Source organism: Hyperolius riggenbachi, chromosome 5, assembly GCF_040937935.1.
Source record: "Hyperolius riggenbachi isolate aHypRig1 chromosome 5, aHypRig1.pri, whole genome shotgun sequence".
Taxonomy (NCBI): Eukaryota; Metazoa; Chordata; class Amphibia; order Anura; family Hyperoliidae; genus Hyperolius; species Hyperolius riggenbachi.
In genome coordinates, this window is record NC_090650.1 from 214,837,718 (window position 1) to 214,862,447 (window position 24,730).

The 24,730-nt window shown below is 46.0% G+C and overlaps 1 protein-coding gene across 1 annotated transcript in view; it reads right to left on the reverse strand.

Annotated features, from left to right (window-relative positions):
* Positions 1 to 4,769: 4,769 nt before the first annotated feature.
* NDUFS6 (NADH:ubiquinone oxidoreductase subunit S6) overlaps positions 4,770 to 24,730 on the reverse strand; it is a 34,889-nt gene continuing 14,928 nt past the window's right edge. Inside the window, exons 3-4 of the mRNA XM_068236663.1 lie at positions 8,921 to 9,043; positions 4,770 to 4,894 (exon numbers count right to left, since the gene is read on the reverse strand). Of these exons, the coding sequence (XP_068092764.1) occupies positions 4,826 to 4,894; positions 8,921 to 9,043 (192 nt within the window). The 3' untranslated portion in view covers positions 4,770 to 4,825. The remainder of the gene's footprint in view (positions 4,895 to 8,920; positions 9,044 to 24,730) is intronic.

A 24,730-nucleotide genomic window follows, 5' to 3' on the forward strand; every position in this document is an offset into this window, starting at 1 on the left:
CTATTTTCAAGCATCTCTGACTATTCTGATCCCCTGTCATGTTTCATGAGGTGCTAAAATTCCAGGATAGTATAAATACCCCCCAAATGACCCCATTTTGGAAAGAAGACATCCCAAAGTATTCAGTGAGAGGCATGGTGAGTTCATAGAAGATTTTATTTTTTGTCACAAGTTAGCGGAAAACGACACTTTGACTAAAAAAAAATAAAAAATAAAGTTTCCATTTCTTCTAACTTGCGACAAAAAAAATGAAATCCGCCACTGACTCACTATGCTCCTCTCTGAATACCTTGAAGCGTCTACTTTCCAAAATGGGGTCATTTGTGGGGTGTGTTCACTGTCCTGGCATTTTGGGGGGTGCCTAACTGTAAGCACCCCTGTAAAGCCTAAAGATGCTCATTGGACTTTGGGCCCCTTAGCGCAGTTAGGCTGCAAAAAAGTGCCACACGTTGTATTGCCGTACTCAGGAGAAGTAGTATAATGTGTTTTGGGGTGTATTTTTACACATACCCATGCTGGGTGGGAGAAATATCTCCCTAAATGACAATTTTTTTTATTTTTTTTTATTTATTTTTTTACACACAATTGTCTATTTACAGAGATATTTCTCCCACTCAGCATGGGTATGTGTAAAAATACACCCCAAAACACATTATACTACTTCTCCTGAGTACGGCGATACCACGTGTGGCACTTTTTTGCACCCTAACTGCGCTAAGGGGCCCAAAGTCCAATGAGTACCTTTAGGATTTCACAGGTAATTTTGTGACATTTGTTTTCAAGACTACTCCTCACGGTTTAGGGCCCCTAAAATGCGAGGGCAGTATAGGAACCCCACAAATGACCCCATTTTAGAAAGAAGACACCCCAAGGTATTCCGTTAGGAGTATGGTGAATTCATAGAAGATTTTTTTTTGTCACAAGTTAGCGGAAATTGATTTTAATTGTGTATTTTCAAAAAGTGTCATTTTCCGCTAACTTGTGACAATAAATAAAATCTTCTATGAACTCACCATACTCCTAACGGAATACCTTGGGGTGTCTTCTTTCTAAAATGGGGTCATTTGTGGGGTTCCTATACTGCCCTGGCATTTTAGGGGCCCTAAACTGTGAGGAGTAGTCTTGAAGCCAAATGTCGCAAAATGACCTGTGAAATCCTAAAGGTACTCATTGGACTTTGGGCCCCTTAGCGCACTTAGGGTGCAAAAAAATGCCACACGTGTGTTACCGCCGTGCTCTGGAGTAGTAGTATAATGTGTTTTGTGGTGTATTTTTACACATACCCATGCTGAGTGGGAGAAATCTCTCTGTAAATGACAATTGTTTGATTTTTTTTTTTTACACACAATTGTCCATTTACAGAGAGATTTCTCCCACCCAGCATGGGTATGTATAAAAATACACCCCAAAACACATTATACTACTTCTGAGTACGGCGATAACACATGACACTTTTTTGCAGCCTAGGTGCGCTATGGGGCCTAACGTCCTATTCACAGGTCATTTTGAGGCATTTGGATTCTAGACTACTCCTCACGGTTTAGGGCCCCTAAAATGCCAGGGCAGTATAGGAACCCCACAAATGACCCCATTTTAGAAAGAAGACACCCCAAGGTATTCCGTTAGGAGTATGGTGAGTTCATAGAAGATTTTATTTTTGTCACCAGTTAGCGGAAAATGACACTGTGAAAAAAAAAATACAAATCAATTTCCGCTAACTTGTGACAAAAAATAAAATCTTCTATGAACTCATCATACACCTAACGGAATACCTTGGGGTGTCTTCTTTCTAAAATGGGGTCACTTGTGGGGTTCCTATACTGCCCTGGCATTTTAGGGGCCCTAAACCGTGAGGAGTAGTCTGGAAACCAAATGCCGCAAAATGACCCTTGAAATCCTAAAGGTACTCATTGGACTTTGGGCCCCTTAGCGCAGTTAGGGTGCAAAAAAGTGTCACACATGTGGTATCGCCGTACTTAGGAGAAGTAGTATAATGTGTTTTGTGGTGTATTTTTACACATACCCATGCTGGGTGGGAGAAATATCTCTGTAAATGACAATTGTTTGATTTTTTTTAAACACAATTGTCCATTTACAGAGAGATTTCTCCCACCCAGCATGGGTATGTGTAAAAATACACCACAAAACACATTATACTACTACTCCTGAGTACGGCGATACCACGTGTGACACTTTTTTGCAGCCTAGGTGCGCTAAGGGGCCCAACGTCCTATTCACAGGTCATTTTGAGGCATTTGTTTTCTAGACTACGCCTCACGGTTTAGGGCCCCTAAAATGCCAGGGCAGTATAGGAACCCCACAAGTGACCCCATTTTAGAAAGAAGACACCCCAAGGTATTCCGTTAGGAGTATGGTGAGTTCATAGAAGATTTTATTTATTGTCACAAGTTAGCGGAAATTGATTTGTATTTTTTTTTTTTCACAGTGTCATTTTCCGCTAACTGGTGACAAAAATAAAATCTTCTATGAACTCACCATACTCCTAACGGAATACCTTGGGGTGTCTTTTTTCTAAAATGGGGTCATTTGTGGGGTTCCTATACTGCCCTGGCATTTTACGGGTCCAAAACCGTAAGTAGTCGGGAAACCAAATTTCTCAAAATGACTGTTCAGGGGTATAAGCATCTGCAAATTTTGATGACAGGTGGTCTATGAGGGGGCAAATTTTGTGGAACCGGTCATAAGCAGGGTGGCCTCTTAGATGACAGGTTGTATTGGGCCTGATCTGATGGATAGGAGTGCTAGGGGGGTGACAGGAGGTAATTGATGGGTGTCTCAGGGGGTGGTTAGAGGGAAAAATAGATACAATCAATGTACTGGGGAGGTGATCGGAAGGGGGTCTGAGGGTTTGGCCGAGTGATCAAGAGCCCACACGGGGCAAATTAGGGCCTGATCTGATGGGTAGGTGTGCTAGGGGGTGACAGGAGGTGATTGATGGGTGTCTCAAGGTGTGATTAGAGGGGGGAAATAGATGCAAGCAATGCCCTGGCGAGGTGATCAGGGCTGGGGGTCTAAGGGCGTCCTGAGGGTGTGGGGGCGGGTGATTGGGTGCCCTAGGGGCAGATTAGGGTCTAATCTGATGGGTATCAGTGACAGGGGGTGATTGATGGGTAATTAGTGGGTGTTTAGGGTAGAGAACAGATATAAACCCTGCACTTGGGAGGTGATCTGACATCGGATCTGCGGGCGATCTATTGGTGTGGGTGGGTGATCAGATTGCCCGCAAGGGGCAGGTTAGGGGCTGATTGATGGGTGGCAGTGACAGGGGGTGATTGATGGGTGGCAGTGACAGGGGGTGATTGACAGGTGATCAGTGGGTTATTACAGGGAAGAACAGATGTAAATATTGCACTGGCGAATTGATAAGGGGGGGTCTGAGGGCAATCTGAGCGTGTAGGCGGGTGATTGGGTGCCCGCAAGGGGCAGATTAGGGTCTGATCTGATGGGTAACAGTGACAGGTGGTGATAGGGGGTGATTGATGGGTGATATAGTGGGTGTTTAGAGGAGAGAACAGATGTAAACACTGCACTTGGGAGGTGATCTGACATCGGATCTGCGTGCGATCTATTGGTGTGGGTGGGTAATCAGATTGCCCACAAGGGGCAGGTTAGGGGCTGATTGATGGGTGGCAGTGACAGGGGGTGATTGACGGGTGATTGACAGGTGATCAGGGGGGATAGATGCATACAGTACACAGGGGGGGGGGGGGGTCTGGGGAGAATCTGAGGGGTGGGGGGGTGATCAGGAGGGAGCAGGGGGCAGTTTAGGGTTAAAAATAAAAGTGTTTTTAGATAGTGACAGGGAGTGATTGATGGGTGATTAGGGGGGTGATTGGGTGCAAACAGGGGTCTGGGCAGGGGGGGGGGGGGTCTGAGGGGTGCTGTGGGCGATCAGAGGGAAGGGGGGGCAGGATCAGTGTGCTTGGTGCAGACTAGGGTGGCTGCAGCCTGCCCTGGTGGTCCCTCGGACACTGGGACCACCAGGGCAGGAGGCAGCCAGTATAATAGGCTTTGTATACATTACAAAGCCTATTATACCTATTACATGCGGCGATCCGGGTGCTAGTAACCCGCCGGCGCTTCCGAACGGCCGGCGGGTTACAGCGCGGGGGAGGGGTGGCGGAGCCAGTCGCCGGCGGCTGATCGCGTAACGAATGACGCGATCGCTGCATAACCACGCCCGCCGCCGCCACCGCCGATGGGCGTATTGCGGTCGTTTGGGCCCAGCCCTTGCCACCGCCCATCGGCTTAAGGCGGTCGGCAAGTGGTTAAGGTATAGAAAAAGTGGAAAACCGCTCTGAAAAGCGCTACATCAGAGCGGTTTTCCAGGCGTTTTTTGTTACAGAAGCTGTTCAGTAACAGCTTTACTGTAACAATATTTGTAATCTGCTACACAAAAAAACACTCCAAAAACACTAGGCATGTTTAGAAAACGTCTCTAAACATGCCTAGAATCGCTCTGAAATCTGCTTCAAAAACCTCTAGCGTTTTGCAGATCTGCTAGCGGTTTTTGGTGTGCACTGGGCCTTTAGTGATTCATTAATCTACTGTACATTTAGCATTTTCATGATACCTCCAGCATGGCCATTTACATTCCTTTTTCTTTCCTTCCCAACTACTGTAAAGAGTCTTTATACACAATGCAGTCATATAAAAAGGTTCTGCTTGAAACGGAGCTTTAAATATATTTACAGTGCAGATCCATCAAAATATATACACCGAAGCATAAAACACACAGAGGCATACACTAGATTTAAACTACTACACATTTAATATTTTCCATAGGAGATTTAAATTAGAAAGGTTAGTGATGAGGCTTCTGTTTGAACTGAAGACCACAATAGCCGCAGGTACCTGTTTTGGTTTCTTTATCCTGAAAAAGGAAAAAAAAAGTAATGCTGTCAGTTAAAAACATTATCAAGGTAGTCTAAGCCTTACTAATCTCATAAAATACTTATCACACAATAATTTTTACAGCAACTACCTTGGTTACACTTACCATACAGTAGATCACCACAGGTAGGCCAAATGCCGTGGTAGCCAGCCCCCCCTCCCCCCATGCAAAGCAGGCTGTGGAGTGTGTGTAGGTAAAAGCATAGCTACCTCTCCTTACTTCAACTTTCATCGTTGTGTTCCCGGAAGCTTCTGAACTTCCAGATAGAACTCTAGGCTCATTGTCATGTGACCACTGCAAGCTTAGAGTTGTATAGGCCAATCCAGACACTGCCGTGGAGACACAAGGATGCAAGCTGAAGCACTGAGAAGTATCGATGCTTTCCAGCGTGTTTCCAATGAGTGCTCTGTGGGCCCATAGGATATCACACCTGGAGATACATACACACACACTTACTTTACATACACAATTTGGGAGTAAAAAGGTTGGCTTATCCATGGTGATGTTCGGTACTTTTTCTTGCAGAAAATGAAAAGCATACTGATACATTTTAAAGTGAAACTATCTAGATTGATACAAATAGCAATTCCCTCAATTCAGCTTTATATTTTGAAACAATAGCAGATTATTTTAGACTGATTTTTATGTGCATATGAAACAGAGTGCAAACTAAACATAAAAAGCCTATACTCACAGTATTCAGTATATACTGTATACACATTACATACACAATATATACACATTACAGGAGAAGCTGGGAAGTAGTTTTAATTTGACTACAAACATTCCAAATTACCCTCCGCACTCCATTGCAGATTTAGTACTTGTACTTGTGCATAACAGCTACTCTTCAGAAAGGTGGATGCTTAGTTAGGTTTACAGCACTAACAGCCGGAGCATCTTGTGTCACGGTGTGTGGCTTGCCTGGTCAGTCCATTTCTGTAGTGGCAAAACTCCTACTGCTCTCAGAGGACATATCCAATTCCAGTATGAGAGATATTGTGCCTAGTACACACCATGCAATTTCCAGTCAATAAGATGTGTCAAATCGATTTCCGATCTGATTTCTGATCATTTCTCTGATCGATTTTGTATAGAACAGATTGGAAAATCGATCAGAAATCATCGATTCGACCCATCTATCTGATGGGATGTTGCATGGTTTGTAGCAGGCATAGAGGTGTGCAACTGCAACCTCTCATGTCGGGCCACTTCAGACATTTGGCTAGTCATTTTGATGTAGACTCAACGGTGTCAACTAAATCATCAGAAGGCACAGGGTATGTATAAAACATTATTTTCAGCTCTGAGTCACTTTAAGCAGGAGTTGGGTGGCAAGTTCTTGTATTATAATGAATCAGCTGTTAGTGATATCACCAGTAACAAGCAGGGGTTAATTCTGAAGGTCAGGCATATTAAACACAGTCATTCCCAAGTGTTCTTGGTGGAAACTGGCAAATGGGTGCATTACTTGCAGCTGTCAATTAGTCTAGGCGTGCAAAAAAAGTAGCAATGGCTCCTGTGCAGTGCATCTAGCTACTCATGTAAGATAGCAGACATTTCTGAGATGTCTGCACTCCAAAGTACTGTTACCATTGTTGCTCTTACTGTACAACAGCAAAAAGCAGAAAGAACATTTTCAGGAACAGGAAGGTATAGCAGAAAGCAAAGATCAGACAAACCTGGTCTACAGATACCAGATATATAGCAAGTACAGCTTTCACACAGATGTGAGCTGCAGTTTTAGTGAGTTTGCAAGTAAAGCTATAAAGGTGTAGAATTATTAGCTTTTTAGAGACAGTGGTCCCACCATTCTATATATAAAAAATATCAAAAGAGTAATAGTACTAACATTTCAAACCCGATCAAGTTCACCCAACGTTGGATAGTCAAAAACAATCACATTTTAATCATTTGGGACATGTGTCTTACACCCCCTAAGGAAGAGAGTATTTTTTCCTATTTAACCTCCCTGGCAGTATGATTATTTCCTGATTGTATGGTCTAAAAGCAGTGCATTTTTTGGCACTCTTTCAGACCCTGAAACCGCAAACAATCATGCTGCCAGATAGTCTGCAGCAGCCCCCTGGGATGCAGCACCGTAGAGTCCTCCCTCAGAACGCCGGGTGGCGCTGTAACCCTATGGTGAGATTGACTGCGGTCGTCATGACAGGCGGCGATCTCACCAGGGAGATGCAGAGCTTCGGAGGACAGGAAGAAAAATGGCTGCCGGCATCTGGATCCTCAGGGAGGTAAGTGAAAATACTGTCTGCGTGCCATTACTCTGCATTAAAGAGAACCAGAGATGAAGAAGATATAGATTTATACATACCGGAGGCTTCCTCCAGCTCCATAAGCCTGGATCGCTCCCACGCCGCCGTCCTCCGCCGGTACCGGGTCCTGTACTTTCGTCCAGTCGACGCAAGCGCAGTGTGCTCCCTCCGTACTATGCAGGCGCACAAATCCGGAGGGAGCCTCTGTGCATGCGTACAACTGGTCACGTCCGGCGGAAGTGACGGGACCCGGTACCGACGATACAGGAAGCGGAGGACGGTGGCGTGGGAGCGATCCAGGCTTATGGAGCTAGAGGAAGCCCCAGGTATGTATAACATAATTTACCATTTTTAGGCTTACCCTCGTCTCTGGTTCCCTTTAACCTTGCGGCGGTCACCACTAGTCTGGCTCAGGGTTACCACTCTGAACTGTGGATTTCCAACCCGGAGCCTGACTCGGGGTTACCACTCAGGAGGTTAAAGGAAACAGGTAAGAGGCATATGGTGGCTACCATATTGATTTCCATTTAAACAACTGTAGCCTGACAGTCCTGTTGATCTTTCTGGCATCAGTAGTGTCTGTATCACACTCCTTAAACAAGCATGTGACTAATCCAGTCAGACTTGAGTCAGAGCACCTGATCTGCATGCTTGTTTAGGGTCTAAAGCCTAGTACACACATGCAATTTTGATTGACCAATCATTGCTCAATTTTACCACCTCCATGTAGTATGAGGGTTAACCTATACAACCTGTTCATAGAATTGAAAATCTGTTGGCCCTCATACTACATGGAGGTGGTAAAATTGACCAATGATTGGTCAATCAAAGTTGCATGTGTGTACTAGGCTTAAGGATCAAGAGAGGTCAGCCAGGTAATTTGCATTTTTTTAAAAAGGAAATAAACATGGCAGCTTCCCTATTACTCTCACCTCATGTTCACTTTAAGCACTAATCACTATGACTGGTTCACAGTGATCACAGGGTGTATGGAGCTTAGCTGTCATTAGATAGCTCAGCGAGTGGAGTGCAGCGGTGTCAGAGCATCAAGAGTGAGGGGAATGGGTGTAATCTACTTACTGTCGAAGACTGAAAGGCACAAACAGGACATAGATTTCACCTTTGGTGGTACTGAAAGGGTTAAAGGTCACCCATAATGAAAAATTGTAAAATTAAAAAAAAAAAAAAACATGTAAACACATATATGTAATCAGTACATTTTCCCAGAGTAATATGAAAAATAAGTACCCTACTTTTTTCCAGTGTTGCTCTCAATTATAGTAAGTAGTAAAAATCTCACAGGTTTTCCATCTCCTGTGGTATTCTCAGTGTTTCTTTTCTTTACAAAAGAAAGCCCTAGAAAGGATCTATACAAACATGCTGACCCACCTGCTTACTCACTGCACACTTTTCTGTCAGCTGGACTGAGTAGTCACCATTCAGTAATTGGTTTTGAAATAAAATTCTGATTCAGGAAAAACTGCATTTTACGGACCATAAGACACACTTTTTCTCCCCCTCGTCATATGTGGGCGATCAAGAAAATGACTTGGAAAGGGTTAAAACAGGATGGATGTTTTGTGCCATGTCTCCATAGTCCCAAAACCAATAAAGCAATACACCTGCATAATTAATTAGACCCTTTCCAAGATATTTTTATGACCATTTTCCTTTAAAAAGAACAGATACATTTAGGACAAGTCACTCGTTGATACTGTCTTAGCAAACTTACTAGGTTGATATAAACTTTAGGATGGCCTAAAGCACCACCTCCACCATCACAGGATATGATTCTGCTTTCAGTTTCATTTACAGGTTGTTCAGCAATCAACTCAATAGCAAACTTCTCATTCACCTACAAAATAATAACACATATCAAGATAAAAATATCATATGGTCATCTATAATGCATGACCTGATGTCTAAAATTAGCTAAAATTCAACATGCATATCTTACAATACATTGGTAATGTTACATGGCTAATGTATATTTATACGCTCCCAGTTATCATGGCAGTATATTTTATAACTACTGTAACAGTCTCTTGATTACAGACATGAAAGCAACTCTGAGTAGCTTCCATTTGCAAAGCACAAGTCTCTTTCTGCCTCCTTACGGGGGTATTCCTAATAGGTGCATTAAAATGATGTACTGTTTCCATCTGCTCTTGCTGATGGATAAGACAGCTAACCGCACATAGGCTGTGTTACAGTTTAAAGTAATGTGATGTCTCAGTGACTGACAACACAAATACCTTCCAGGTTACTCTGGCAGACATCAAGGCACCGACTGTGGCAGCTGAAAGACCCCATCTACCTAGTTTGTGGGATGGCCATGCGATGCCTTGACACTTCTGAATGACAAAAGGGCCATACTACTGTCACTTAATGCACGGCACTCAAGGCATGGATGACCTTATTATTAATGCTTGGTCTCTGAAAATCAATCCTACTGGAGAAATACGCACGCATTCTTTCTAGCAGATAAATGAGCAGGGATGGAAAATAAAACATTTGCTGTGCTTGGAGAAAAGTACAAAGTTGCCAACAAATAGCAAAGCACAGGCTCTGCATTATGTATCACCTTCATCTGATAAAGAGGCAAGAGATTAGTTATCAGCTCCTGCTTGAGTAGTTTTTTTAAGGAGGTTCTAGACACTGCATTATTTGTTCCCATCATGGAACATTTGTTACAATTATCTGAAAATACAGTACACTACTACTTGGGAAACCAAAGAGCCATATATAAGAAGAAGAAAGGGGAAGGAAAAAAAAAAAAAAAAAAAAAGGAGCTACATCAAACAAACCAAAACTAGCGGTTTGAACGCATGAAGAGGTTTGCAGTTAGGGTCCCTCAAACTGCATAGCTTGCCAGAGAAGCAGCCAATGCAGGGCTGCCACTTTCTCAGCCACTGAGAACGGAGCAGTGCTTTTCAGCGCAGCTAGATTTGGACGCAGCCGGCGCCACCATACACTAATAGGAATTAGGCCTTGTTTCCATCTGTCCGCTTCTATCCGCTTTTTTTCAGCACATCAATGTTACAGATTGATACATGTTGCTGAAAAGCGGACAGAAGCGGACAGAAGCGCATAGATGGAAACGAGGCCTTACAGCTATAGTGACGCTCGGTGAGCAACGCCGGAAGCCGAATGATATCATTCCCCACTATCCATGGTGGCCTGGAGGGGGAATAGTAATTAACACTGCCCGAATTAGTTCAGAAGCAGGATCAGCCATATACCGGCTGTATCCTGCGCCCAAGTCTCCCGGTGCCATTTTCAAATGTATGCCACTGAGAAAGCCACTGCCACTTTCTCACTCCTTACTACATAACTGCTCTCCCAGTACACCCACCATTTACACTGGTGCAGGGGACAAGGCAGAAGTAACCAACAGCCTGGCAATCCTAGTATGTCCCTGTATGTACTGCACATGACGTCATCATATGCGTGCTTGTGTGCACAGGGGGGACCCTGGGATGAGTATGCGATAGGGTACTCAAGTCCAGCCATACTATGGGAGTATTTTTGTGAGATGAGTGTTGCACAAAGTAAAGTATTTAGGACATTGGTTTTACTAAAAATAGATTCACCTTCCACTACGAAGGCCCCTTTTATTCTATATGTTGATGCATTTTAACTTTTTCATAGCAGTGCATTGTGAAAAAGCTTTCAATTAAAACATGTATAATGTGAACTGAGCCATATGGCAACATGAACAATACCTTGCACATCAGTTATCTGTTCCGTTATAAATGGCAGCAACTGATTTAGTGTAAAAGGACCCTCAGGGGCATACACTGTAAGAAGTTTTTAATACATTATGGTTTTGATATAAATAGCACATTTAATTAAAATATTAACTTGAGACCCCAATGGCACAGGGGTGTGGGCAGGAAAAAGCAGCAAATGAACAATGTACCGTACAGATGGATTTTAGATTGTAAAGCCTGGTACACACTTTTAATTCTGATTGGCCAATCAGCTACCAATTTTAACACATCTGTGTAGTATGAGAGGCTACCTACACAATCTTTTCAAAGTATTCAAAATTTGTTGATACTCCTACTACATGGAGGTGGTAAAATTGGCCAATTATTGCCCAATAAAAATGGAAAGTTATGTACCAGGCTTACCTGTGATGAGATTTCATCTAACAAGACACTGTGGCAAGGTTGTAAACAATATCAGGTTATTGTTTACCACATATGTAAACTGTATGCCCAGCCTTAAAGAGACTGTAACAAAATGTTTAGCCTTATTTCTTCTATCCTATAAGTTCCTTTACCTGTTCTAATGTGGTCTGTCTTCCTGCTGCCTTTCCTGGTTGCACAGTGGCTGTATTATCTCTTATCTAATCTAATCTTCTTTCCTTTGTCAGCTTTGTCGGCTGAGGCAGGAATGTGCTGCTCTACTGTGATAGGCAGAAGCTATACACACCCTCTCCGCGCCCCTTGCAGGCTCTGTATGAGTCCCAGACTGAGCTTCTCTCAGCCTATCACATGCTAGTTAGCAGCCATGTCTTTTGTTTGTAAACACTGCCTAAAACTGGCAATTACAAGCCAGGATTGCAGCAGGGAGTGGCATAAACAGAACAGAGGGGCCCAGGAGAACATAATGAATAGAATGGTATGCTTTTTATTGTAAGAATTTTAGAGTACAGATTCTCTTTAAACTTAACTCACTGTGATCTCCTGCACAATATATGGAATTTTCGGAAGGATGTTGTAACGATTGTGGAATTATTCCCTTGATCAGCGCACAGGATGCGCGCTGACACTGTGGAAATCCTCCACAAGCGTATAATCTGAGGGAACCCAGCAAGGGTGCTATGCACCTGTAGAGGGGAATTCCCGCCGGCAGATGGAGCTATGGAGTGCAGAGGAACAGATCCTCTGCACAGCCACAGATGCCAGATAGGAATTGTACGATGGGAAGCAAGGCAGGGCAAGATAGCCCTTAAAGAGAGAGCACAGAGACAGACCAAATGCGTGTTCCCCAATCTAGTCGCCACCCGGCGACGGTGAACACACATCCGCAGAAACAAAGCGGGAACGCAAAGCACTGGGATCCTGCTACGTGGGTACAGCTGGATTGTTGGACGAGCTGCATCAGAATCAGTTTTATTTGCCTAGCATGACTGGGCCATGTCCAGATATGTTTTTTGGCAACATCAGGGCACAAGTTGGAAGAAAGACAACGCAAATTATCAATGACAACAACATAAGGAAACAGATAACAATAATGGTAGCAATAATAAGAAAAACACCATTTATCAGTAGCAACAGCGCAGGGTGCAAAAACAGTAGCTGCAGCCCAAGGTTTTCAATTCCTTCACTCAAACAACAGTTCTCATATGTATCAAAATTGTTCAATTTACCCACCCATATACTGCCCAAAGCCTCTATGTGCTTCCCCAGCTTACAATTCCACAATTATACTGCGTTTCTGCTGCAATTTTGCTCACTAATTAACAACCTCACAGTGTGGTTTGTATTGTATCCACGGGCACAAATTTGCTAGCATACACAATAAATCGGCCCCCAAAGTAAGTCAGAATGTAAATAATATTTGAAAAAAGTTGTTATTTCCTAGCCAGCTGCAGATTTAAAAAATAGACCTGAAAGGAAAACAATTCTTTGTAATTTCGTGACATTATAGCTTTTATGATTCAAGTGTCCTTTTACACAATTGTGAACAGCACCATTCTTCATTTTACTTAAATTGCAAATCAGGCACAGGCTGACCCTACTTAGATAAGCCAGGATGACTGTCACAGGAGCCCTACTGGCTGACCGCACTTAGCCTTCTAAACGGTGCCAGCGCACAGATCGTGCGAACTCTGGTCGCAGTCAATGCGCAGGAACCGTTAAGAATTAGCCGCAGACAACTCAGAAGGGAGCCTGTGAGACACGGGTGATTACAACTCACACACTAGTTCATGGGATCTGCCACCACCTCTGTTTCCGGAGACAGAGGAACTCACTAACTGACTAGTCCTGCGAATAAAACGGTTAACACACGATATTCTGTCTAGCCAACAACAAACAAACAGTAGCGTATCTTCAGAGACCCGGGATCATTTCTGTGTGTGTTGATAAGCAGGGTAGCGAAACAGTGAATGACTTGGGAGAAGTCTTTATTCACAGCAATATAAATAATTAATATATACAGACAATTATTAAAATTAACAATTATTGAAACAGTAATAGCCAGTATGAAAAATAAAAGAAGGGAGAAAAATACTTAGTTCCTGGAAAGATGTCCTTTTTGTGGGAAAAATCAGAGTTCTGGTTTCCAATCAAGTTCAAGCAAAACGGTTTCAAGTTCTTAGAGTTCTTTGTTCAGATGGGTCAGCAAAATGGCCACCAGCCCTATGTCCTCTGGCTGGCAGCAGATTGTCATGAAGATGGTAAAGGGAGGAATTCCCCGCCCGCCTGCTGGCCAGGTGCTTTTGATGAAGCTGGTTTGGGGGGGTGTGGCAATGCCGGCCCCTCTGAGTCACCCACCAATGACAGTTCATTCCCTCTGAGAGATTTTAGGGCTAAACTTATGAAATGCTGTAACTCCTGAACCATACACGTTATATTTAGGGGGGTAGCAGCTTCAGACTTGTTGGAAAATACAGATTAATATGACATCAGACACGGCTAAGCTAGCGGGTCAGGCTCCTGAGAAGATTCATATCTCGATAACCGGACGGTCTATCCCAACGAATTCCATATCAGCATGATGGCCAGATTTTACCGAACAAGACGATATGAATTTTATAGCTGTGCGACATACGGTTTTCATATGCTGACAGGAAATCATACCACCCATGCTTTTCTTATGGCCCGGGCTCGGTGCCGGATCGTCTGGCTGTCTATGGCCCCCCTGTGGAGCCAGTTTCCTGGTCCTTTTCATGGGGACATCTGCTGTAGGGGGAATGAGCTAGGCCCTGCAGGGAACCCTGCCACGTGCGAGATTCCTGAGTGGTGAGGCATTCATGAGGGGTGAGGGGACTGCTTTGGCTCACAGGGGAACAGATCTCTGGATTTAAAACAACACAAAAATGTCGTTTTCGGATCGCTTGCATGACTGCACAGATCCGACAGGGAGCGATCAGGAAAGCGACTGTGAATTCTCTAGATTCACCTGCGTTTCTCACGGCTATTCCGTGACACCTCCCTTTCCTGATGCTGTGTAGGGGGTTGTCAGCAAGACATCCGCGGTAGCAGCCATTGGCGCTGTCGGGTCCAGTTCCCCCTGACACCGGGACAGCCCATCGGCGTTTTGGTGTCGGCTGCCTGCTTTGTGTTGGATCGTAAAGTCGTACTGTTGCAATGACAGGCTCCACCGTAGGAGCTTGCCATTGGTCCCAGCAGTACGGTTTAGCCAACTGAGGGGGTTATGGTCGGTAATGATCGTGAAGGAGCGGCCGTACAGATACGATTGTAGTTTCTGTAGGGCCCACACAATCGCTAGGCACTCCTTTTCAGTTGTGGAGTAGGCTACCTCTCGGGGCAGGAGCTTCCGGCTCAGGTAGAGGATAGGGTGTTCATCTCCCTTTCCATCCACCTGGCTGAGGACTGCGCCGAGACCGTAGTCAGAGGCATCGGTTTGCACAACAAACCGACGACTGAAATCCGGGGCTTGAAGCACAGGGGCACTCGCGAGTGCCTGCTTCAACGCTTGGAAGGCGTTCTCGCAAGCGGGGGTCCAGCTAACAACCTTGGGGTGTTTCTTGCTAGTGGCATCGGTCAGGGGCTTCGCCAGGGTACTATAGGCTGGAACAAATTTCCTATAGTAGCCGGCGGTCCCCAGGAACGCCTGGACCTGCTTTTTCGTGATAGGCCGAGGCCATGCCAGGATGGCGTCAACCTTTCCCGTGTCAGGTTTCAGGGTGTTACCCCCCACCCGGTGACCTAAGTACTGCACCTCGGTCATACCAATCTGACACTTACTCGGCTTAACTGTCAGATTGGCTGCGGCCAGCCTCTCTAGTACCTGGGACAGGTGTTTGAGGTGTTCCTCCCAGGTGGGGCTGAACACCGCAATGTCATCCAAGTACGCTACAGCGAACCCTTGCAGTCCCTCCAGCAGGTCGTTTACGGCCCGCTGAAACGTGGCAGGAGCGTTCTTCATCCCAAAGGGCATCATCGTGAACTCGAAGAGGCCAAAAGGGGTGATGAAGGCCGACTTCTGCCTCGCGTCAGGTGCAAGGGGTATCTGCCAGTACCCCCGGCTCAGATCCATGATTGATAGGTACCTGGCGGACGCCAGCGTATCCAACAACTCATCAATGCGAGGCATGGGGTAGGCGTCTGTAGTGGTGATGGCGTTCAACTTCCTGTAGTCCACGCAGAACCGAGTTGTCTGGTCCTTCTTGGGGACCAGGACAACAGGGGCTGCCCAGGCACTACAGGACTTTTGAACAACCCCTAGCTCTAGCATCTCCCTCACCTCTTTCTGCATGTCCGCTTGCACCTCTGGGGAGACGCGGTAAGCGGATTGCCTGATGGGGGGATGGGTGCCCGTATCTACCCTATGCACTGCCCGACTGGTCCGCCCCGGGACACCAGAGAAGGTGTGCTGGTACGGACCCAGAACCTCCTGCAATTGCTCTTGCTGGGACGAGGAGAGTTGTGGGTTGACGCTTAGGTCGCTGTCCACATCTCGTATGTCAGCCAGCAGGTCTAACAGGGGGTCTGCCTCTTCCTGCTCTAACCGGCTGCACACTGGCAGCACATACTTGGTCCTGTCATGGTGGGCCTTCAGCATGTTGACATGAAAGCTTTTCTGTTTCCTGCCTCCCATGTTCACCAGATATGTCAGAGGGTTTACCCGTTGCACTATAGTGTAGGGTCCCTCCCAGGCCGCTTGCAGCTTGTTCTGCCTCACTGGAAGAAGGGCATACACTTTGTCACCTACTTCAAATGACCTCTCTCCAGCAGTGCGGTCATACCAGAGTTTTTGTTTGGCCTGAGCCTGGGCCATATTTTCCGTTACCATGTCTGTGAGGGACTCCATCTTGTCCCTGAACTTGAGGACATAATCCACTACCGAGACATCTGTGGGGTCCCCCTTGCCCTCCCACGTCTCCCGCATCAATTGTAGGGGTCCTCGGACATTCCTACCATACAGGAGCTCGAACGGGGAGAACCCGGTAGATTCCTGCGGCACCTCCCTGTATGCAAACAACAGATGAGGCAGGTATCGTTCCCAGTCCCCACCTTGCGACTCAACAAACGTGGTCAGCATTTGCTTCAGCGACCCGTTGAACCTTTCACACAGTCCATTGGTCTGCGGGTGGTAGGGACTGGAGACAAGGTGCGTCATCTGTATCTTTTTGCACAGGGCCTCCATAAGTCCGGACATAAACTGGGTTCCCTGATCAGAGAGCATCTCCGCAGGGAACCCGACTCGGGAGAAAATGTTAAGTAGCGCATCGGCTACCTTGTCCGCCCTCAGGGAGGAAAGCGCCATGGCCTCAGGATAGCGGGTGGCGTAATCCACCACCGTCAGGATGTACCTTTTGCCACTGCTGCTGGGAGTGGGCAATGGTCCAATTATGTCGACCGCCACTCTGTGAAAGGGCTCACCTATGATTGGCAGTGGACACAAGGGAGCTTTGCGGGGATTCCCAGCCCTTTTTACCTTTTGGCAAATGGTACATGAGCGGCAGTAGTTCGTCACATCTATCCGCATTTGAGGCCAGTAGAAATGTCCCCGGATACGATCAAGTGTCCTGTGGATCCCCAAGTGCCCGGCCAGGGGAATGTCATGTGCGGACTTCAGCACATGCCCCCGGAAGGCACTAGGTACCACAAGCAACTTGGTACCCATCCCCATTTCACCTTCGGTGGGGTGTACAGGCTCACTGTACAACTTCCCACCTTCCCAGTATACCTTGAATGTAGCCTCGTCTGTGAGGGGCTCAGAAGCCTGTTTTCTGAGGGCCTCGAGGCTAGGGTCAGTCTGGAGTGCTTGCACAAATGCAGCACTCTCACTCTCAGCCAGCTGGCCCGTGGCATATGAGGCTAGTGGCTGAAGGGTACCATCCCTGTGGTCAGAGGAGGGGGAGGAGGCCGGAACCTCCTCCACCTGTTCTGAGCTCAGGTTCTGAGCAGTATGGCTGCGTGTTACCGCTAGCACAGGTATACCTTCAGAATGGCACATATTGGCATCATCTACATCATTGTTACAAGCATTAATAACAGTAACAGGAACATTTTCATCACAGACAGTTTGTACATCAAACACAGGTTCCCTTGAACTGGGCACGTTCAACCCACCTCCCCCCTGTTCTTGCCCCTGGGTGCAAAGTACCTGGGTGTGGGCAGAGAGTCCGTCTCCGTCCTGGCATTCCACAGGGCTTGGTGCAGGTTCATAGTACGACACCAGCGTGCCCAAGTCGGTCCCCAGCAAAACGGGGACCGGCAGTTGGTCCAGGATCCCAACAACCTTCTCGTGGACCCCCACCCCCCAGTCGATGGACACCCGGGCTTGGGGAATGTGCGAAAGAGTGCCCCCCACTCCAGTGAGGGTGAGGTACTGGTCAGGAATGATGGCCTCTGCGGGGACAAGGTGTGCACGCACCAGAGTGACATCTGCTCCGGTGTCACGGAAACCAGTGACAAGCTGGTCATTCACAGTAACCAGCTGGTGATTGCTGGTGGTGGGGGAGTTCCCTGTCCCCGTGGCAAACATCATGTTGGATGCGGCTCCTGGTTGGGGTACACTGGCAGGTGGCGTCTGCCGCGGGCGAGGTGCAGGTGGGCCAGGTGTTGGGGTGGTCTGCCTCCGCTCCGGACAGGTGAACTTCATGTGTCCCGTTTTGTGGCAGTAGTGACAGGTGACCTCTCCAGGGGCTGCAGACCTGGGTGCAGCAGCTGCGCTGGGTGGCCTCTGTGGCGGACGGCTCACAGGGGCAGGAGAGTCTGCCAGAGTATTGGGCGGACCTCCTCTCCAGCTGGATGGGACAGTTCTGCGGGTATCAGCCACCCGGGTAGTTGCAAAAGTCTCAGCAAGGTCTGCAGCGACAGTGGCTGAAGTCGGCCTGCGTTCTAACACAAACTGTCGTACATCAGCAGGGCAAATGTTCAGAAATTGTTCGAGGACTATCAAGTCCTCCAGGACGCCATAAGACCCTTTGGTGAGGCCTAGAGTCCACTGCCGGAGTGTGGTGAGCAAGCTGCTGACCACATCTCGGTACGAATCAGAAGACTTTTTCTGCCAGGCCCTGAACTTTTTGCGATAGGCTTCTGGCGTCAGCTGGTACTTAGTAATGATAGCGTCTTTTATAGCATCATAATCATTATCCTTTTCCGCAGGCAATTCTGCGAAAGCATCAAGCGCTTTGTAGCGCAGCAAAGGTGTCAGATGTCTGGCCCACTGGTCTTGGGACAGACGATACTGACGGCATGCTTTTTCAAAAGACCGCAAAAACAAGTCAATGTCAGTGTCTTTTTCAATATTAGCAAATTTAAATTTTGCACTTACGGGTGCTGCAGCTCCTTCGGCAGGGAGGCTGGGCGGTGAACTCCGGCTGGCCTGTTGAACCTTTGCCATGTTGAGCTCATGCTGTCGTCTCTCCCGCGCCTCTGCGGCATCCCTCTCCGCGTGGCGTTCAGCAGCAGCAGCAGCAGCTGTGCGTTCCGCAGATTGGCGTTCCTCAGCCGCCTTGCGTTCTGCAGATTGGCGCTCCTCACGCATGTACTGCAGGTACTTGTCCAGGTCAGTCTCCATGAGCTTTTGTAATGCCTGCTGCATTACCGGGTCAGCACCCATGGACAGTCCAGTACTGGCCAGTTCCGGGCGAGTACTGTCAGAAACTCTGGGATTGGGGTCCACACTGACATTCTCCGGCGTAACTGTTGATGCAGGGCCCTCAGGATGCACAACCTCTGTACGGTCCGGAGTCTCAGTCTCTGGTTCCCCTCGATTGTCAGATGGGCTGGTATCCACCTCAGCGGACACTCCCGGCTCCCGCAGTTGCTGGGTATCCCATCTGGACAAGTCGGCTATCAGGTCCCGTTTTGTCTTGCGGAGGATGCCAATGCCCCTCTCTTCGCAAAGATTTTCCAGGTCTGCTAGGCACATGTTCTGGTAGTTCCCGGACATTTCCATGCCAAATAAAATAAAACTTTGGGGAAGGGGTACTGGCTACACAGTCTCTCTGTATATATAAAAAATATATTGCCTTCCAGCTACACCAACGAATTAGTTCGTTTCTCGATAGCGCTAGCGCTATCGTAGATACTTTCAGCACAACACAGGTCCCAACCGCTGCCTAACACTGTCACAGGAGCCCTACTGGCTGACCGCACTTAGCCTTCTAAACGGTGCCAGCGCACAGATCGTGCGAACTCTGGTCGCAGTCAATGCGCAGGAACCGTTAAGAATTAGCCGCAGACAACTCAGAAGGGAGCCTGTGAGACACGGGTGATTACAACTCACACACTAGTTCATGGGATCTGCCACCACCTCTGTTTCCGGAGACAGAGGAACTCACTAACTGACTAGTCCTGCGAATAAAACGGTTAACACACGATATTCTGTCTAGCCAACAACAAACAAACAGTAGCGTATCTTCAGAGACCCGGGATCATTTCTGTGTGTGTTGATAAGCAGGGTAGCGAAACAGTGAATGACTTGGGAGAAGTCTTTATTCACAGCAATATAAATAATTAATATATACAGACAATTATTAAAATCAACAATTATTGAAACAGTAATAGCCAGTATGAAAAATAAAAGAAGGGAGAAAAATACTTAGTTCCTGGAAAGATGTCCTTTTTGTGGGAAAAATCAGAGTTCTGGTTTCCAATCAAGTTCAAGCAAAACGGTTTCAAGTTCTTAGAGTTCTTTGTTCAGATGGGTCAGCAAAATGGCCACCAGCCCTATGTCCTCTGGCTGGCAGCAGATTGTCATGAAGATGGTAAAGGGAGGAATTCCCCGCCCGCCTGCTGGCCAGGTGCTTTTGATGAAGCTGGTTTGGGGGGTGTGGCAATGCCGGCCCCTCTGAGTCACCCACCAATGACAGTTCATTCCCTCTGAGAGATTTTAGGGCTAAACTTATGAAATGCTGTAACTCCTGAACCATACACGTTATATTTAGGGGGGTAGCAGCTTCAGACTTGTTGGAAAATACAGATTAATATGACATCAGACACGGCTAAGCTAGCGGGTCAGGCTCCTGAGAAGATTCATATCTCGATAACCGGACGGTCTATCCCAACGAATTCCATATCAGCATGATGGCCAGATTTTACCGAACAAGACGATATGAATTTTATAGCTGTGCGACATACGGTTTTCATATGCTGACAGGAAATCATACCACCCATGCTTTTCTTATGGCCCGGGCTCGGTGCCGGATCGTCTGGCTGTCTATGGCCCCCCTGTGGAGCCAGTTTCCTGGTCCTTTTCATGGGGACATCTGCTGTAGGGGGAATGAGCTAGGCCCTGCAGGGAACCCTGCCACGTGCGAGATTCCTGAGTGGTGAGGCATTCATGAGGGGTGAGGGGACTGCTTTGGCTCACAGGGGAACAGATCTCTGGATTTAAAACAACACAAAAATGTCGTTTTCGGATCGCTTGCATGACTGCACAGATCCGACAGGGAGCGATCAGGAAAGCGACTGTGAATTCTCTAGATTCACCTGCGTTTCTCACGGCTATTCCGTGACAATGACTATTATTATTTATTGTATTTGTAAAGCGCCAACATATTACGCAGCGCTGGACTACAGATGGCTATTATTAAAAAGCTAGCACAAGAGGTGGTAGAGACCTTCTCCTCAGCCTAGCAGCCACAATTGAAGTGTCTAAAGCATTCACTGGAAGACTTATATAAAAAAAAATGAACTTGGGAATGTTAAAAAAAATAAAATCAGAGATTTGACTAAATAGGATGAGGCAAAACACTTGGAGAATTGTGAGTCTGTTCCTCAGAGCTCATTAATAGCTCATTCTGTGCAGCAATCATTCCCGTTGCTGGGTTTATCAAACACACATGCGCTGGAACAAAGCACACATAATAGGCCCACAGACAAAGATTTAATGTAAATTCTTACCTTAGGTGGTTATGGCCTGCAATAACAACTCGAAAAAAAAACCCCAAATGTTTGAGTTTTTGTATTAGGACAAACATTTGATGATCTTTCAGCAGAAAAATAAAAGAATTCAGTACATTAGCTACCGTATATACTCGGGTATAAGTCGCAAAATTTAGGACTGATTCAAAGTACAAAAGTGGGGGGGTCGACTTATAGTCGCATAGTCCTAAATTTTGCGACTTACAGCCTGAGTGGGGTGAGGGTGTGTGTTATGGATGTGGGGTGTGTGTGTGTGGAGGGGTTACTCACCATCCATCGCTGGGCGCAGTGTCCTCTTTTCCTCTCTTCTCCCTCACTCGCGCGTCTGCCCCCTTAAGAGAGATGGTCCGGCTCCCGATGTCACATGACGTCGGGACCGGAAGTTACCGCGCGAGTGGAGGAGAAGCGAGCAGAAGAGAGGAGACTGCGCCCAGCGGTGGATGGTGAGAGGAGACTGCTGCAGCGGCGGGGAAAGCGGGCATGGAGGCAAACATCCCACCTTCCACAGCCTCTATCCTCCATCTACTTCCTCTCCCACGCATCCCCTTGTGCTGATACCAGCGTCTCCTGTGATGATGTCATCACAGGAAACGCTGGTATCAACGCATGGGATGCCTGGGAGAGGAAGTAGATGAAGGATAGAAGGTGAGATGTTTGCCTCCATGCCCACTCTCCCCACCGCTGCAGCCTATACATGGGGGCAACTGTACTGGCTACCTACCTATGCTGCTGGCAACTATACTGGCTACCTACCTATACTACTGGCAACTATACTGGCTACCTACCTATACTACTGGCAACTATACTGGCTACCTACCTATACTAATGGCAACTATACTGGCTACCTACCTATGCTACTGGCAACTATACTGGCTACCTACCTATACTAATGGCAACTATACTGGCTACCTACCTATGCTACTGGCAACTATACTGGCTACCTACCTATGCTACTGGCAACTATACTGACTACCTACCTATGCTAATGGCAACTATACTGGCTACCTACCTATGCTACTGGCAACTATACTGGCTACCTACCTATGCTAATGGCAACTATACTGGCTACCTACCTATACTGGGGGCAACTATACCTGGCTGCCTACCTATGCTGGCTACCTATACTGGAGGCAGATACCTGGCTGGCTTACCTATAGACTCTATAGACTTACCTATAGACTTATACTTGAATAATTGGAAAAGTCCACCTTGTGAGGGTCAAATTTTGGGGGTCGACTTATACACGGGGTCGACTTGTATCCGAGTATATACGGTAAGCTAATTATTGTAGGTAGGATAAAACTTTTCATAATATAAACTTTCAGTGAACTAGCCCCTTCTTCAGGCATATTTTCTGATGTAACCCGGCATTTGGCATTAACATATTTGCATTTTGTCTGCAATACAGTAACTGCTTAATTAAATATCATTAATTAAAAATCATTATATTGGGCTTGTGATTTTCTGTTTTACACCTAAGCAGTATAAGCAGTATATTGCTGGACTTTTCAGTTGAGGTTTTAAGAACAAGCAGATTGTATAATAAACTATTTGCAAACCCTCATTAAAATAAAATGTCAAATTCTCTTAATTATATCCTGCTTTGCTGAGAGTCACAGACTGCCAACAAAACCAGCATCCCTAAAACACCAAAGAAGTATATATATATATATATATATATACACAGCACCAGTATCTGTTCATACACAGCAACAGTACATGATTTTTTTTTTTTTTTTTTTTATTTGGTGTGCGTTGGAAGAGGGGTAGTCTTATACGGCGAGTATATCCCAAACTCTATATTTTAACTGGAAAAGTTGGGGGGTCGTCTTATACGCCGGAATATACGGTAGATAGAGATATCTGTTTTATATAGACAATTTTACAAATGAAGAATTGACTATTGGGTGCATGTGAAAAAATGAAAAAACATTTTTATCTAATAACATGATAGATGATGACAAATATATAAATTTTAAAACCCAATACAAAGATGCATAGTAGAATGTGAATAAGATGAAAATTACTTTACATAAAGGGAGACAAAAGTGCGGAGCAGTATCTTATATGAAGAGAAAAGAGTAACCCAACTTGTTGGATCTCCTGATATATTCAATAACAGCAATCTGGGAATGCATATGGTGAGAGCAAGAAACGCACACAGGGAGGAATATAGGAGCAATCAGAGTGTTTTCAGGGAATCCATAGAGTAGCCACAAAACAACTATTCAGGTAGAAACACCCGATAGTTTATACTATCATTCAATCCATCAAAGAAAACTGCCTGTGCTTTTTTCCCCTGATGCTGTGCAAAGCATGATGGTATTTCCTATGTCGTTATTCACGTTGCCTAGCAACTGGGAGGGGTGATCAGCACAGAGGACAGTTGGAGCTGTGTTTCATGCTCCCTGTCACCTTCTTTCAACCAAAAAGATGTCTGCCCTTATGAAATCACAAGTCTTTACTCAATATTGTTGTGCTCCACTAGCTTATCACACCCGTCATACGGTACACTTCATTCATTTACATAGTTACATAGTTATTTGGGTTGAAAAAGACGTTCATCGAGTTCAACATACATTTGTTTTGTAGATACATTGTAATATTTAATTGGTCATGGCAAGAGGTTTATCAATGTAAGTTTGCCTCAGATAAAGCAGTAACAGTCTAGTAATATAGCGCAACACAGCCCTGCTGGATGGGGGAGGAAATCTCTCTCGCCAATAATACACAGTTTATCAATTAAATCTATGACAATCTCAGAACTTGGTTCACACCACCACCACCACGTAATGGAAAGGGACTCACCCTTTGCTAAGACCCCCAATTAGGTCTCAGTTACACCTTGGGGTTATTCCCGGGTCACCCCCGACCTCAACGACCTTTGTCTTTAAAGAGACTCCGTAACAAAAATTGCACCCTGTTTTTTATCATCCTACAAGTTCCAAAAGCTATTCTAATGTGTTCTGGCTTACTGCAACACTTTCTGCTATCACAGGCTCTGTAATAAATCAATGTATCTTTCCCCTGTCAGACTTGTCGGCCTGTGTCTGGAAGGCTGCCAAGTTCTTCAGTGTTGTGGTTCTGCTATGAACTTCCCCTTTCAGGCCCTTTCTCTGCACACTGCCTGTGTGATATTTAGATTAGTGCAGCTTCTTTCTGCTCTCTTATCTTTTACAAGCTGGATAAATCGTCCTCTGAGCTGGCTGGGCTTTCACATACTGAGGAAATTCAGACAAGGGCAAAGCTGTTTGCAGGAAGAAAAGAGCAGCCTGAAACTTCAGTGCATGAGAGATGCAGGGGGAAAGAAACACACAAATGATCTCTTGAGATTCAAAAGGAAGGGTGTATACAGCCTGCTTGTGTATGGATGTATTTTGTATGTGTGGACATACTGTACATCAACCTACTTCCTGTTTTGGTGGCCATTTTGTTTGTTTATAAACAAACTTTTAAAAACT